Raw genomic sequence first — 12,726 nt, 5'->3', positions numbered from 1 at the left:
GATTTGGGGACGCTGTCACTGAGGGGCTGGGGACACTCACTGTGAGGCACTGGGGACATTGTCACTGGGAGGAGCCTCTCCGGGCCCATTCCGGGGCCGGTTCGTGGCCTGTCCGGGCCCATGCCGGGGTCGGTTCGGGGCCGCTCCGCTCCCGTCCCCGGGGACTCCATGGCGGCCCCGCCTCCCCCTCACGGCCGGCAAAGGGCGCGCCCCGCGGCGCCGCCCAATCAGGAGCCAGAGCGTCCGTGATTGACAGGCCGTGCCCTCAGGGAGGAAGCGCCTCCACCAATCAGATCGAGGGCGGGAACCAACTCGACCAATGGGAGCTGCGGGCGGGCCGCGCCGCTGAGGAAATCAACCAATCAGGAGTGTCGTGGGCGGGGCCAAGCGGGAGCCGGGCGGTGGCGCGCGTGCGCAGGCGGTTGAGGCGGGCGGTGAAGCGGCGGCGGCGGCGCCGGGCGGAGGCGGCGGCGATGGAGCCGGGATACGGCGGTAGGTGCCGAGCGGGGCGGCCCCGCCGTGCTGCCGCTCCCCCGGGGTGGCGGTGACTCCTTCCCGTCGCTGCCTCAGCACCGGCTCCGTTACCGGAGAGTGGCCGGGGGGGGGGGCTCCGCCTCAGCGGGCAGCGTAACGCCCGCCCCCCCTTGTGGCGGCGGCGCCGCTGATTGGCTGAGCGCCACGTCACTCACCGCTAGGGCGGCGCTGATTGGCTGTTGAGGACTGGGGGGGGTCGTGCCCTGAGAGGGACCGCGGGGGGGGGGGCGGAAATGGCGCCGGGCCCATTTCTGAAGACGACACAAAATGGCGGCCGTGGCCCCGCCCCCGCCGCCTGTGCCTCAGTTTCCCTCGTCCTGGCCCGTCCCAACCGTGGCGGCACCCGGGGGGGTCCCGTGTCCCCTTCCCGGGGGTCCCGTGTCCCCTCCCGGGGGTCCCGTGTCCCCTTCCCGGGGGTCCCGTGTCCCCTTCCCGGAGGTCCCGTGTCCCCTTCCCGGGGGTCCCGTGCCCTCCTCAGGGGATCCCTGTCCCGTCCTCAGGGGAATCCCCCTGGAGTCCCCGCCTTGGATCTCCCCTAGGTCTCCCTCAGGATCTCCTCTCGAAATTCCCTCCTGGATTCTCCCCTGGATCCCCGCAGGATCCCCCCTGGAAATTCCCCTGGGTCCCCTCAGGATTCCCACAGGTTTTCCCCTGGATCCCCTCAGGATCCTTTCAGGATTCTCCCTGGAAATTCCCCTGGATTTCCCCTGGAATTTCCTTGGATCCCCTCAGGATCTCCCCTGGAAATTCCCCTGGAATTTCCTTGGATCCCCTCAGGATCTCCCCTGGAAATTCCCCTGGAATTTCCTTGGATCCCCTCAGGATCTCCCCTGGAAATTCCCCTGGAATTTCCTTGGATCCCCTCAGGATCTCCCCTGGAAATTCCCCTGGAATTTCCTTGGATCCCCCCTCAGGATCTCCCCTGGAAATTCCCCTGGAATTTCCTTGGATCCCCTCAGGATCTCCCCTGGAAATTCCCCTGGAATTTCCTTGGATCCCCCCTCAGGATCTCCCCTGGAAATTCCCCTGGAATTTCCTTGGATCCCCCCTCAGGATCTCCCCTGGAAATTCCCCTGGATCCCCCCCTGGATGCCCTCTAGAATTCCCCCCGGATTCCTCAGCCTGGAAAAAGGGATCAGGAGAGAGCAAATCCACTCTGATTTTTTGGGATTATTTATCCCAGGCTTGGCTTCTTGCCCAGGCTCACTTTGGATTTTAGGACTGGGATTTGGGATCAGAGCTGGAATTTAGGATTTGGGATGGAATTTTGGGCTGGGATTTGGGATCAGAGTTGGAATTTAGGATTTGGGATGGAATTTTGGGCTGGGATTTGGGATCAGAGCTGGAATTTAGGATTTGGGATGGAATTTTGGGCTGGGATTGGGGATCAGAGTTGGAATTTAGGATTGGGGCTGGATTTTGGGGTTGGGGCTGGATTTTGGGGCTGGGATTTGGGATCAGGACTGGAATTTTGGGATTGGGGCTGGGATTTGGGATCAGAGCTGGATTTTATGATCTGGGCTGGATTTTGGGTTCGGAGCTGGAATTTAGGATTGGGGCTGGATTTTGGGGCTGGGATTTGGGATCGGGACTGGAATTTGGGGCTGGAATTTTGCATTGGGACTGGATTTTGGGATTGTGCTCAGGAGAAGTGGGAATTTTCCCCTCCCTGCTGACAGATCCTCCTTTTCCCCAGGATACGGCACCTGGAGCACCGGGGCCGCCGGCGCCCAGGGTGAGCTTTTCCAAAGTTTTCAGCGACTTTTCCTCTTTTTCTCCCCTTTTTCTCCCCTTTTTCTCCCATTTCCCACATTTTTCTCCCAATTTCTCCCCCATTTTTCTCCCATTTTATTCCTTTTTTCTCCTATTTCCCCCCATTTTTCTTCCATTTCCCCCCCCTTTTTTCTCCTATTTTTCCCACAATTGTTCTCCCAATTTCCTCCATTTTTTCCTTTTCCCATTTTTCTCATTTCCCCCATTTTTCTCCCATTTCACCCCCTTTTTTCTCCTATTTTTCCCACAATTGTTCTCCCAATTTCCTCCATTTTTTTCCTTTTCCCATTTTTCTCATTTCCCCCATTTTTCTCCCATTTCACCCCCTTTTTTCTCCCATTTTTCCCACAATTGTTCTCCCAATTTCCCTCTCATTTTTTTCATTTCCCCCCATTTTTCTCCCATTTTCCCACATTTTTCTCCAATTCCCCCATTTTTCTCTCATTTTTCTCCCATTTCCCCCCATTTTTCTCTTTCCTCCCCCATTTTTCTCCTTTTCCCCCCATTATTTTTCTCATTTCCCCAATTTTCTCCAATTTCCCCCCATTTTTCTCCCATTTCCCCCCAATTTCCCCCACTTTCCTCTCATTTCCCTCACACTTTTCTCCCATTTTATTCCTTTTTTCTCCCATTTCCTCCATTTTCCCACCTTTTATCCCATTTTCTCCCAATTTCCTCCATTTTTCTCTCATTCCCACCCATTTTTACCCTATTTTCCCCCATTTCCTCCCCTTTTCTCCCCCATTTTTCTCCCCCTTTTCCCCCTTTATCCCACATTTCTCCTCTTTCCCTTTTTCATCCCTTTTCTCCCCAGTTTTTCCATCCCCCCATTTCCCCCCCTCTTTTCCCCATTTTTCCCCATTTTCCCTCCTTTTTTCCCCATTTTTCCCATTTTCCCACCCTTTTCTCCCCCTTTCCCCCATTTCCCCCCCTTTTTTCCCATTTTTCCCCACTTTCCCTATTTTCCCACCTTTTGTTCCCTGTTTTTCCCCATTTTCCCCCTTTTTTTTACCATTTTTCCCATTTCCCCCCCTTATTCCCTGTTTTTCCCTATTTCCCACCTTTTTCCCCATTTTTCCATTATCCCACCCTTTATTCCCTGTTTTCCCCATTTCCCCCCTTTTTTCCCATTTCTCCCCATTTTCCCACCCTTTTCTCCCTGTTTTTCCTCATTTCCCCTCGTTTTTCCCATTTCCCCCTCTTTATTCCCATTTTTTCCCATTTCCCCCCCTTTTTTTACCATTTTTTCCTATTCCCCCCCTTTATTCCCTGTTTTTACCCATTTTCCCCCTTTTTTACCATTTTCCCACCTTTTATTCCCAGTTTTTCCCCATTTCCCACCCTTTATTCCCCATTTTTCCCCATTTCCCCCCCTTTATTCCCTGTTTTTCCCTATTTTCCCCCTTTTTTCCCATTTTTTCCATTTCCCCCCTTTACTCCCTGTTTTCCCCCATTTTCCCACCTTTTTTTTCCCCATTTCCCCACCCTTTATTCCCTGTTTTTCCCCATTTCCCCACCCTTTATTCCCCTTTTTTCCCATTTTCCCCCTTTTTTCCCCCTTCCCTCCCCATCCCCTCCCACCTCCCAAACCTCTGCATCCCCCAAACCCTTTCCCCTTTTCTCCCCTTTTTTCCTGGACAACCCCTCAGAATTCCACCCAGATCCCAAACCCTCCCTGGTTTATCCCCAATCCCCCCTTTTGCCCAGAAATCCCAAACAGCTCAGCCCAAATCTCAGCATTTTCCCTGAGAAATTCCTGATTTTTCCTCTTTTTTCCAGCTTCCTACGGCACGAGCACGAGCAGCTGGCAAGGTGGGTGTGAGGGGCTCGGGGTCCTTGGTGGTCTGGCAATTCCCAACTCCCCTTTTCCCCCCATTTTCCCAAGTTTTTTTCTCCTTTTCCCCCATTTCCCCCTCCCATTTCCCCTTTCTTTTCCCAATTTCCAACATTTTCCCTCCTTTTCCCCTCCCTTTTTCCCTTTCTTTTCTAATTTTTTCCTGTTTTCTCCTTTCTTTCTCCCTTTCTTTTCTCATTTTTCCTCTTTTCCTCTCCTTTTTCCCTTTCTTTTCACATTTTCCCAATTTTCCCTCCTTTTTCTCCATTTCCCCCTCATTTTCCCAATTTTTCCCTCCCTTTTTTCCTTTCTTTTCCCATTTTTCCTCTTTTCCTCTCCTTTTTCCCTTTCTTTTCCCATTTTCCCAATTTTCCCCTCCTTTTTCTCCATTTCCCCCTCATTTTCCCAATTTTTCTTCCCTTTTTCCCTTTCTTTCCCCACTTTTTTCTGTTTCCCTCCTTTTCCCCCTTTTCCAACAATTTTTCCAACTTTTTCCCTCCTTTTCCCCATTTCCCCCCTCATTTTCCCAATTTTTCCTCCCACTTTCCCTTTCTTTTCCCATTTTCCAACTTTTCCCTTCTTTTTCCCCCATTTTCCCTTCCTTTTCCCCTTTTTCTTCTCATTTTTCCTTCTTTTCCTCTCCTTTTCCCCTTTCTTCTCCCATTTTCCAATTTTTCCCTCCTTTTTCTCCATTTTCCCATTCATTTTCCCAAGTTTTCCTCCCTTTTCCCCTTTCTTTTCCCATTTTTCCTCTCCTTTTCCCCTTTTTCCCTTTTTCCCTTTTCCCATTTTTCCAAGTTTTCCCCTCCTTTTTCTTAATTTCCCCTTCATTTCCCAAATTTTCTCTCCTTTTTCCCTTTCTTTTCTCATTTTTTCCTCTTTTCCTCTCCTTTTTCCCTTTCTTTTCCCATTTCCCAATTTTTCCCTCCTTTTTCTCCATTTCCCCTCATTTTCCCATTTTTCCTCCCTTTTTCCCTTTCTTTTCTCATATTTCCCTTTTTTTCCCTTCATTTTTCCCTTTCTTTTCCCGTTTTCTCTCCTTTTTCTCCATTTCCCATTAATTTTCCCATTTTCCCCTCCCTTTTTCCCATTTTTTCTCCCTTTTCCCAATTTTTTCTCCCTTTTTCCTCCTTTTTTCTCATTTTTTCCCCTTTTCCTCCCCCTTTTTCCCTCCTTTCCCCTTCCCTTTATTCTTCACTTTTCCCATGGCTTTTCCTGCTGGGCTCCCCCTCTGCGACTCTTTAATTAATGCTCTAATTCCCCCCTAATTAACCAATTAACTAATTACTCCCCAGGCTGCAAAGGCTCTGACTCCAGAGTCCAAAACCCCTCAGATTCCTTTGGAATTTTTTTTTTTCCTTGGAATCCTCCCAGAGCTTTTCCTGCTGGGCTCCCACCCCTGCAACTCTTTAATTATTCTCTCTTAATGACCCTCTAATTAATTAATTGATTAATTAACCCTTTCCTGCCCAGGCTATGAAGGTTATGAGCTCTACACCCCCCAAATTCCCTTGGAATTTTTTTCCTTTAGAATTTTCTTCCTTTGGAATTTTCTTCCTTTGGAATCCTCCCAGAGCTTTTCCTGCTGGGCTCCCACTCCTGTAACTCTTTAAGTCCCCCTTTAATGATCTCCTAATTAATTACTTAACTAATTAACTAATCACTTCTCAGGCTGTGAGGGTTACAAGTTCTACCCCCTCAAATTCCCTTGGAATTTTTTCCTTTGGAATTTTCTTCCTTTGGAATCCTCCCAGAGCTTTTCCTGCTGGGCTCCCATCCCTGCACCTCTTTAATTCCCCCCTTAATGATCTTCTAATTAACTAGTTAACTAATTAACTAATTAATCCCCAAGCTGTGAGGGTTACGAGTTCTACACCCCCCCAAATTCCCTTGGAATTTTCTTCTTGTGGAATTTTTTTTCCTTTGGAATCACCCTGGGATTTTTCCTGCCGGGCTCCCACCCCCGTAACTCTTTAATTACTCTCTTAATGAGTCCCAAATTAATTAATTAATGAACTAATTAACCCTTTCCTGCCCAGGCTCTGAGGGTTACGAGTTCTATCCCCACCAAATCCCCTTGGAATTTTTTTCCTTTGGAATCACCCCGGGATTTTTCCTGCTGGGCTCCCCGCCCTGTAACTCTTCAATTCCCCCCTTAATGAGCCTGTAACTAATTAATTACTGGGCTAATGAACTAATTATTCCCCAGGCTGTGAGGGTTATGAGTTCTACCCCCCAAATCCCCTTGGAATTTTTTTCCTTTGGAACCACTCCGGGATTTTTCCTGCTGGGCTCCCAGCCCTGTAGCTCCTCAATTCCCCCCTTAATGAGCCTGTAATTAATTAATGAGTGAGCTAATTAACCCTTTCCTGCCCAGGCTGTGAGGGTTACGAGTTCTACACCCCCCAAATCCCCTTGGAATTTTCTTCTTGTGGAATTTTTTTTCCTTTGGAATCACCCCGGGACTTTTCCTGCTGGGCTCCCACCCCTGTAACTCTTTAATTACTCTCTTAATTAGTCCCAAATTAATTAATTAATGAACTAATTAACCCTTTCCTGCCAGGCTCTGAGGGTTACGAGTTCTACCCCCTTCCAAATCCCTTTGGAATCACCCCGGGATTTTTCCTGCTGGGCTCCCACCCCTGTAGCTCTTTAATTACTCTCTTAACGACCCTGTAATTAGCTAATGAGTGAGCTAATTAACCCTTTCCTCGGCAGGCTACGAGGGTTACGAGTTCTACCCCCCCCCAAATCCCCTTGGAATCACCCCGGGATTTTTCCTGCTGGGCTCCCACCCCTGTAGCTCTTTAATTACTCTCTTAACGACCCTGTAATTAGCTAATGAGTGAGCTAATTAACCCTTTCCTCGGCAGGCTACGAGGGTTACGAGTTCTACCCCCCGCAGAGCTCGGCCCCCGCGGGAGCCTCCTACAGCTACGGGGGAGGGGCGGGCGGCGCCTCCTGGGACCCCCCCAAGGAGCTGGGGCTGGGATCCGGCGAGGGATCCGCCGGAGCCGCCTTCGGAGTGGGATCCGCCTTCGGAGCGGGATCCGCCGGAGCCGCCTTCGGAGCGGGATCTGCTGGATCTGCCTTCGCCTCGGGATCCGCCGGAGCCGCCTTCGGCACGGGATCCGGAGCCGCCTTCGGCACGGGATCCACTGGATCTGCCTTCGGATCGGGATCCGGAGCCGCCTTCGCATCGGGATCGGGGACCGCCTTCGGCTCGGGATCCTCTGGATCCACCTTTGGATCGGGCTCTGCCGGATCTACCTTTGGCTCGGGGTCTGGATCCACCTTTGGTTCAGGATCTGCTGGATCCACCTTTGGCTCGGGATCCGGAGCCGCCTTCGGATCGGGATCTGCAGGATCCACCTTCGGCTCGGGATCCACCGGCTCCTCCTTCGGCTCGGGATCCGGCACCGCCTTCGGCTCGGGATCCACCGGATCCACCTTCGGCACGGGATCCGGCACCGCTTTCGGCTCGGGATCCGCCGGCTCCTCCTTCGGCTCGGGATCCGGCACCGCCTTCGGCTCGGGATCCGCCTTCAGCCAGGGATCCTCGGGATCCTCCCTGGCCCCGGGATCCTCGGGATCCGCCGAGATCCCCGGCTCCAACCCCGACTCCATCATCGCCAAGATCAACCAGCGCCTCGACCTGCTGGCCAAGGAGGGCAGCGCCGGCGAGGGCCCCGAGCAGCACCACGGGTGGGCAGGGATCCGGGGGGATCCCAGCGATCCCCAAATCCCCCAAATCCCTCCTTTCCCCGCTCGCTTCTGCACTTCGGCGCCGGCTTTTGGTGCTTTTGGCCATTTGGTCCCAAAATTCCGGGCTTTTCCCAGGGTTAGGGAAGGATTCGTCTCAAATTTGGGGGTTTTTCTGGAAGAATTCCCAGGGTTTTTAGGGAATTTCAGGGAATTTTAGGGAATTTTGGGAATGGCACAGGAAGGTTTCGTCTCAAATTTTGGGCTTTTTCAGGAAAATTCCCAGTTTTTTTAGGGAATTTTGGGAATGGGACAGGAAGGTTTCGTCTCAAATTTTGGGCTTTTTCAGGAAAATTCCCAGTTATTTTAGGGAATTTTGGGAATGGGACAGGAAGGTTTCGTCTCAAATTTTAGGGTTTTTCAGGAAAAATTCCCAGGTTTTTTAGGGAATTTTGGGAATGGGACAGGAAGGTTTCGTCTCAAATTTTAGGGTTTTTCAGGAAAAATTCCCAGGTTTTTTAGGGAATTTTGGGAATGGGACAGGAAGGTTTCGTCTCAAATTTTGGGGTTTTTCAGGAAAATTCTCAGGTTTTTTAGGGAATTTCAGGGAATTTTGGGGAATTTTGGGAATGGCACAGGAAGGTTTCGTCTCAAATTTTGGGGTTTTTCAGGAAAATTCCCAGTTATTTTAGGGAATTTTGGGAATGGGACAGGAAGGTTTAGTCTCAAATTTTGGGGTTTTTCTGGGAAAAATTCCCACGTTTTTTAGGGAATTTTGGGAATGGGAGAGGAAGGTTTAGTCTCAAATTTTGGGGTTTTTCAGGAAAATTCTCAGGTTTTTTAGGGAATTTCAGGGAATTTTGGGGATGGGACAGGAAGGTTGAGTCTCAAATTTTGGGGTTTTTCTGGGAAAATTCCCAGGTTTTTTAGGGAATTTTAGGGAATTTTAAGGAATTTTGGCAATGAGACAGGAAGATTGAATCTCAAATTTTGGGATTTTCAGGAAAAATTCCCAGTTTTTTAGGGAACTTCAGGGAATTTTGGGAATGGCACAGGAAGGTTTAGTCTCAAATTTTGGGCTTTTTCAGGAGAATTCCCAGGTTTTTTAGGGAATTTTGGGAATGGCACAGGAAGGATTAGTCTCAAATTTCAGGTTTTTTTTAGGAAAATTCCCAGTTTTTTTAGGGAATTTCAGGGAATTTTGGGAACAGAGAAGGTTTTAAAAATGGCCAAGATCAGCCAGGAGCTGCTGGCCAAGGAGGAGCCCCAGAGGTGGGCAGGGATCCCGAAGGATCCCGAAGGATCCCAAAGATCCCAAAATCCTTCCTTTCCCCGGTCATTTCTGGAGTTTGGGGCTGGTTTTTTGTGGTTTGTCCCAAAAATCCCGATTTTATTCCCATTTTTCCAGGATAAAAAGGGATCCTTTCCCCCCATTCCCAGCCCTAATCCCGAATTTATTCCCATTTTTCAACCCCCCATTCCCAGCCCCAATCCCGATTTCTCTGCCCCCATTCCCAGCCCCAATCCCGATTTCTCTGCCCCCATTCCCAGCCCCAATCCCGATTTCTCTGCCCCCATTCCCAGCCCCAATCCCGATTTCTCTGTCCCCATTCCCAGCCCTAATCCCGATTTCTCTGTCCCCATTCCCAGCCCTAATCCCGATTTCTCTGCCCCCATTCCCTGCCCTAATCCCGATTTTATTCCCGATTTCTCTGCCCCCATTCCCAGCCCCAATCCCGATTTCTCTGCCCCCATTCCCAGCCCCAATCCCGATTTCTCTGTCCCCATTCCCAGCCCTAATCCCAATTTCTCTGTCCCCATTCCCAGCCCTAATCCCGATTTCTCTGCCCCCATTCCCTGCCCTAATCCCGATTTTATTCCCGATTTCTCTGTCCCCATTCCCAGCCCTAATCCCGATTTCTCTGTCCCCATTCCCAGCCCTAATCCCGATTTTATTCCCGATTTCTCTGCCCCCATTCCCATCCCTAATCTCGATTTCATTCCCGATTTCTCTGTCCCCATTCCCAGCCCTAATCCCGATTTCTCTGTCCCCATTCCCAGCCCTAATCCCGATTTCTCTGTCCCCATTCCCCTCCCTAATCCCAATTTCTCTGCCCCCATTCCCAGCCCCAATCCCGATTTCTCTGTCCCCATTCCCAGCCCTAATCCCAATTTCTCTGTCCCCATTCCCAGCCCTAATCCCGATTTCTCTGTCCCCATTCCCAGCCCTAATCCCGATGTTTTTTCTCCCTCTTTTTCCAGCTCCTTCCGCTTCGACTCCTTCTCCTCGTTCTCCCCCCGCGCTGACTCGCGGGATCCCTTCCGGGCCGGGCCCTTCCCGCTGCCCGCGGCCGCTCCCGGCGCTCGCGGCTCCGTGGCCCGGCGCGGCGCGGGGCCGGCGCGCGGCACGGCCCGGCGGGGCTGCGAGCCCCGGGCCCGGCACGCGGCCGAGCCGCCCGGCGCCTCCCGCTGGGCCGAGCCGCGGGCGCTGCCCTCGCTCTTCTCGCAGGCGCTGCTGCCCGACTACCCCGGCGAGTACCCCGAGTACCCCGAGTACCCCGATTATCCCGAGTATCCCGAGTATCCCGACTATCCCGACTATCCCGATTACCACCCCGGCGATTATCCCGAGTTCCCGGGCGGGCTGGGAATGCCGGGGATGAGCCGCGGCCCCTTCGGCATGAGGAGGAGGGACAGGATGGGGGCGCTGCCCTGGAACGGCCTGCACGCGGTGAGTGCCCAGCCCTGCTCCGCTCTGCTCGCCCGGCCCGGCTCTTCCCGAGATTCTCTTCTTTCCCTGCTTTTCCCCGAGTTTTCCCTTCTTTCCCTGCTCTTCCTGAGATTCCCTTCTTTCCCTGCTCTTCCCGAGATTCTCTTCTTTCCCAGCTCTTCCCCGAGTTTTCCCTGCTTTTCCTGCTCTTCCCTGTGATTCTCTTCTTCTTCCTGCTCTTCCCCGAGTTTTCCCTTCTTTCCCGGCTCTTCCCGAGATTCTCTTCTTTCCCAGCTCTTCCCCGAGTTTTCCCTGCTTTTCCTGCTCTTCCCTGTGATTCTCTTCTTCTTCCTGCTCTTCCCCGAGTTTTCCCTTCTTTCCCGGCTCTTCCCGAGATTCTCTTCTTTCCCGGCTCTTCCCCACAATTCCCTTCTTTCCTGGCTCTTCCCTGTGATTCTCTTCTTCTTCCTGCTCTTCCCGCGATTCTCTTCTTTCCCTGCTTTTCCCTGAGTTTTCCCTGCTTTTCTTGCTCTTCCCGAGATTCTCTTCTTTCCCTGCTCTTCCCGAGATTCTCTTCTTCTTCCTGCTCTTCCCACGATTCTCTTCTTTCCCTGCTCTTCCCCGAGGTTTCCCTGCTTTTCCCTGCTCTTCCCGCGATTCTCTTCTTCCTGCTCTTCCCCGACTTTTCCCTGCTTTTCCCCAAGTTTTCCCTTCTTTTTCCTGCTCTTCCCCACGATTCTCTTCTTTCCCTGCTCTTCCCCGAATTTTTCCTGCTTTTCCCCGCGATTCTCTTCTTTCCCTGCTCTTCTCCAAGTTTTTCCTGCTTTTTCCTGCTCTTCCCACGATTCTCTTCTTTCCCTGCTCTTCCCTGCAATTCTCTTCTTTCCCTGCTTTTCCCTGAGTTTTCCCTGCTTTTCCTGCTCTTCCCCGAGATTCTCTTCTTTCCCTGCTCTTCCCCACAATTCTCTTCTTTCCCTGCTTTTCCCCACAATTCTCTTCTTTCCCTGCTCTTCCCCGAGGTTTCCCTGCTTTTCCCTGCTCTTCCCGCAATTCTCTTCTTCTTCCTGCTCTTCCCCGAGTTTTCCCTGCTTTTTCCTGCTCTTCCCCGAGTTTTTCCTGCTCTTCTCCGAGTTTTTCCTGCTTTTTCCTGCTCTTCCCCGAGTTTTTCCTGCTCTTCTCCGAGTTTTTCCTGCTTTTTCCTGCTCTTCCCCGACTTTTCCCTGCTTTTCCCCAAGTTTTCCCTTCTTTTTCCTGCTCTTCCCCACGATTCTCTTCTTCTTCCTGCTCTTCCTGCAATTCTCTTCTTTCCCTGCTCTTCCCGAGATTCTCTTCTTTCCCTGCTCTTCCCCACAATTCTCTTCTTTCCCTGCTCTTCCCCACAATTCCCTTCTTTCCCGGCTCTTCCCCACAATTCCCTTCTTTCCCTGCTCTTCCCCACAATTCCCTTCTTTCCCTGCTCTTCCCGCGATTCTCTTCTTCTTCCTGCTCTTCCCCGCGATTCTCTTCTTTCCCTGCTTTTCCCTGAGTTTTCCCTTCTTTTTCCTGCTCTTCCCCGTGATTCTCTTCTTTTTCCCACTTTCCCCGAGTTTTTCCTTCTTTTCCCCACGTTTTCCCTTCTTTTTCCTGCTTTTCCCCAAGTTTTCCTTTCTTTTTCCCACTTTTCCCCCCACTTTATCCCATTTTCCCCACTTTATCCCACTTTTCCCACTTTCCCCCACTCTTCCCCCCACTTTTCCCCTTGCTTTATCCCATTTTTTCCCATTTCCCCCCACTTTATCCCATTTTCCCCACTTTTCCCCCCATTTTTCCCACTTTTCCCCACTTTTCCCCCCATTTTTTCCCATTTCCCCCCACTTTATCCCATTTTCCCCACTTTTCCCCCCATTTTTTCCCATTTCCCCCCACTTTATCCCATTTTCCCCACTTTTCCCCCCATTTTTTCCCATTTTCTCCACTTTTCCCCTCGCTTTATCCCATTTTTTCCCATTTTCCCACTTTTCCCCTCGCTTTATCCCATTTTTTCCCATTTTCCCCACTTTCCCCTCATTTTATCCCATTTTTTCTCACATTTTCTCCGCTTTATCCCACTTTTCCTCATTTTCCCCACTTTTTTCCCATTTCCCGACTTTTCCCCCCATTTTTCCCATTTTCCCCACTTTTCCCCCCACTTTAT

At 51.2% G+C, this 12,726-nt stretch overlaps 1 protein-coding gene across 1 annotated transcript in view; it reads left to right on the top strand.

The window, feature by feature from the left end:
* The first annotated feature begins 398 nt into the window (after positions 1 to 398).
* AKAP8 (A-kinase anchoring protein 8) overlaps positions 399 to 12,726 on the top strand; it is a 40,159-nt gene continuing 27,831 nt past the window's right edge. The window contains exons 1-5 of the mRNA XM_053968334.1: positions 399 to 492; positions 2,231 to 2,269; positions 4,087 to 4,119; positions 7,015 to 7,846; positions 10,106 to 10,574. Of these exons, the coding sequence (XP_053824309.1) occupies positions 474 to 492; positions 2,231 to 2,269; positions 4,087 to 4,119; positions 7,015 to 7,846; positions 10,106 to 10,574 (1,392 nt within the window). The 5' untranslated portion in view covers positions 399 to 473. The remainder of the gene's footprint in view (positions 493 to 2,230; positions 2,270 to 4,086; positions 4,120 to 7,014; positions 7,847 to 10,105; positions 10,575 to 12,726) is intronic.

This window comes from Vidua chalybeata, chromosome 33 (assembly GCF_026979565.1).
Source record: "Vidua chalybeata isolate OUT-0048 chromosome 33, bVidCha1 merged haplotype, whole genome shotgun sequence".
NCBI classification, from domain to species: Eukaryota; Metazoa; Chordata; class Aves; order Passeriformes; family Viduidae; genus Vidua; species Vidua chalybeata.
Note: the sequence above shows the minus strand (reverse complement) of the source record. Positions and strands in the feature narration are given on the sequence as shown.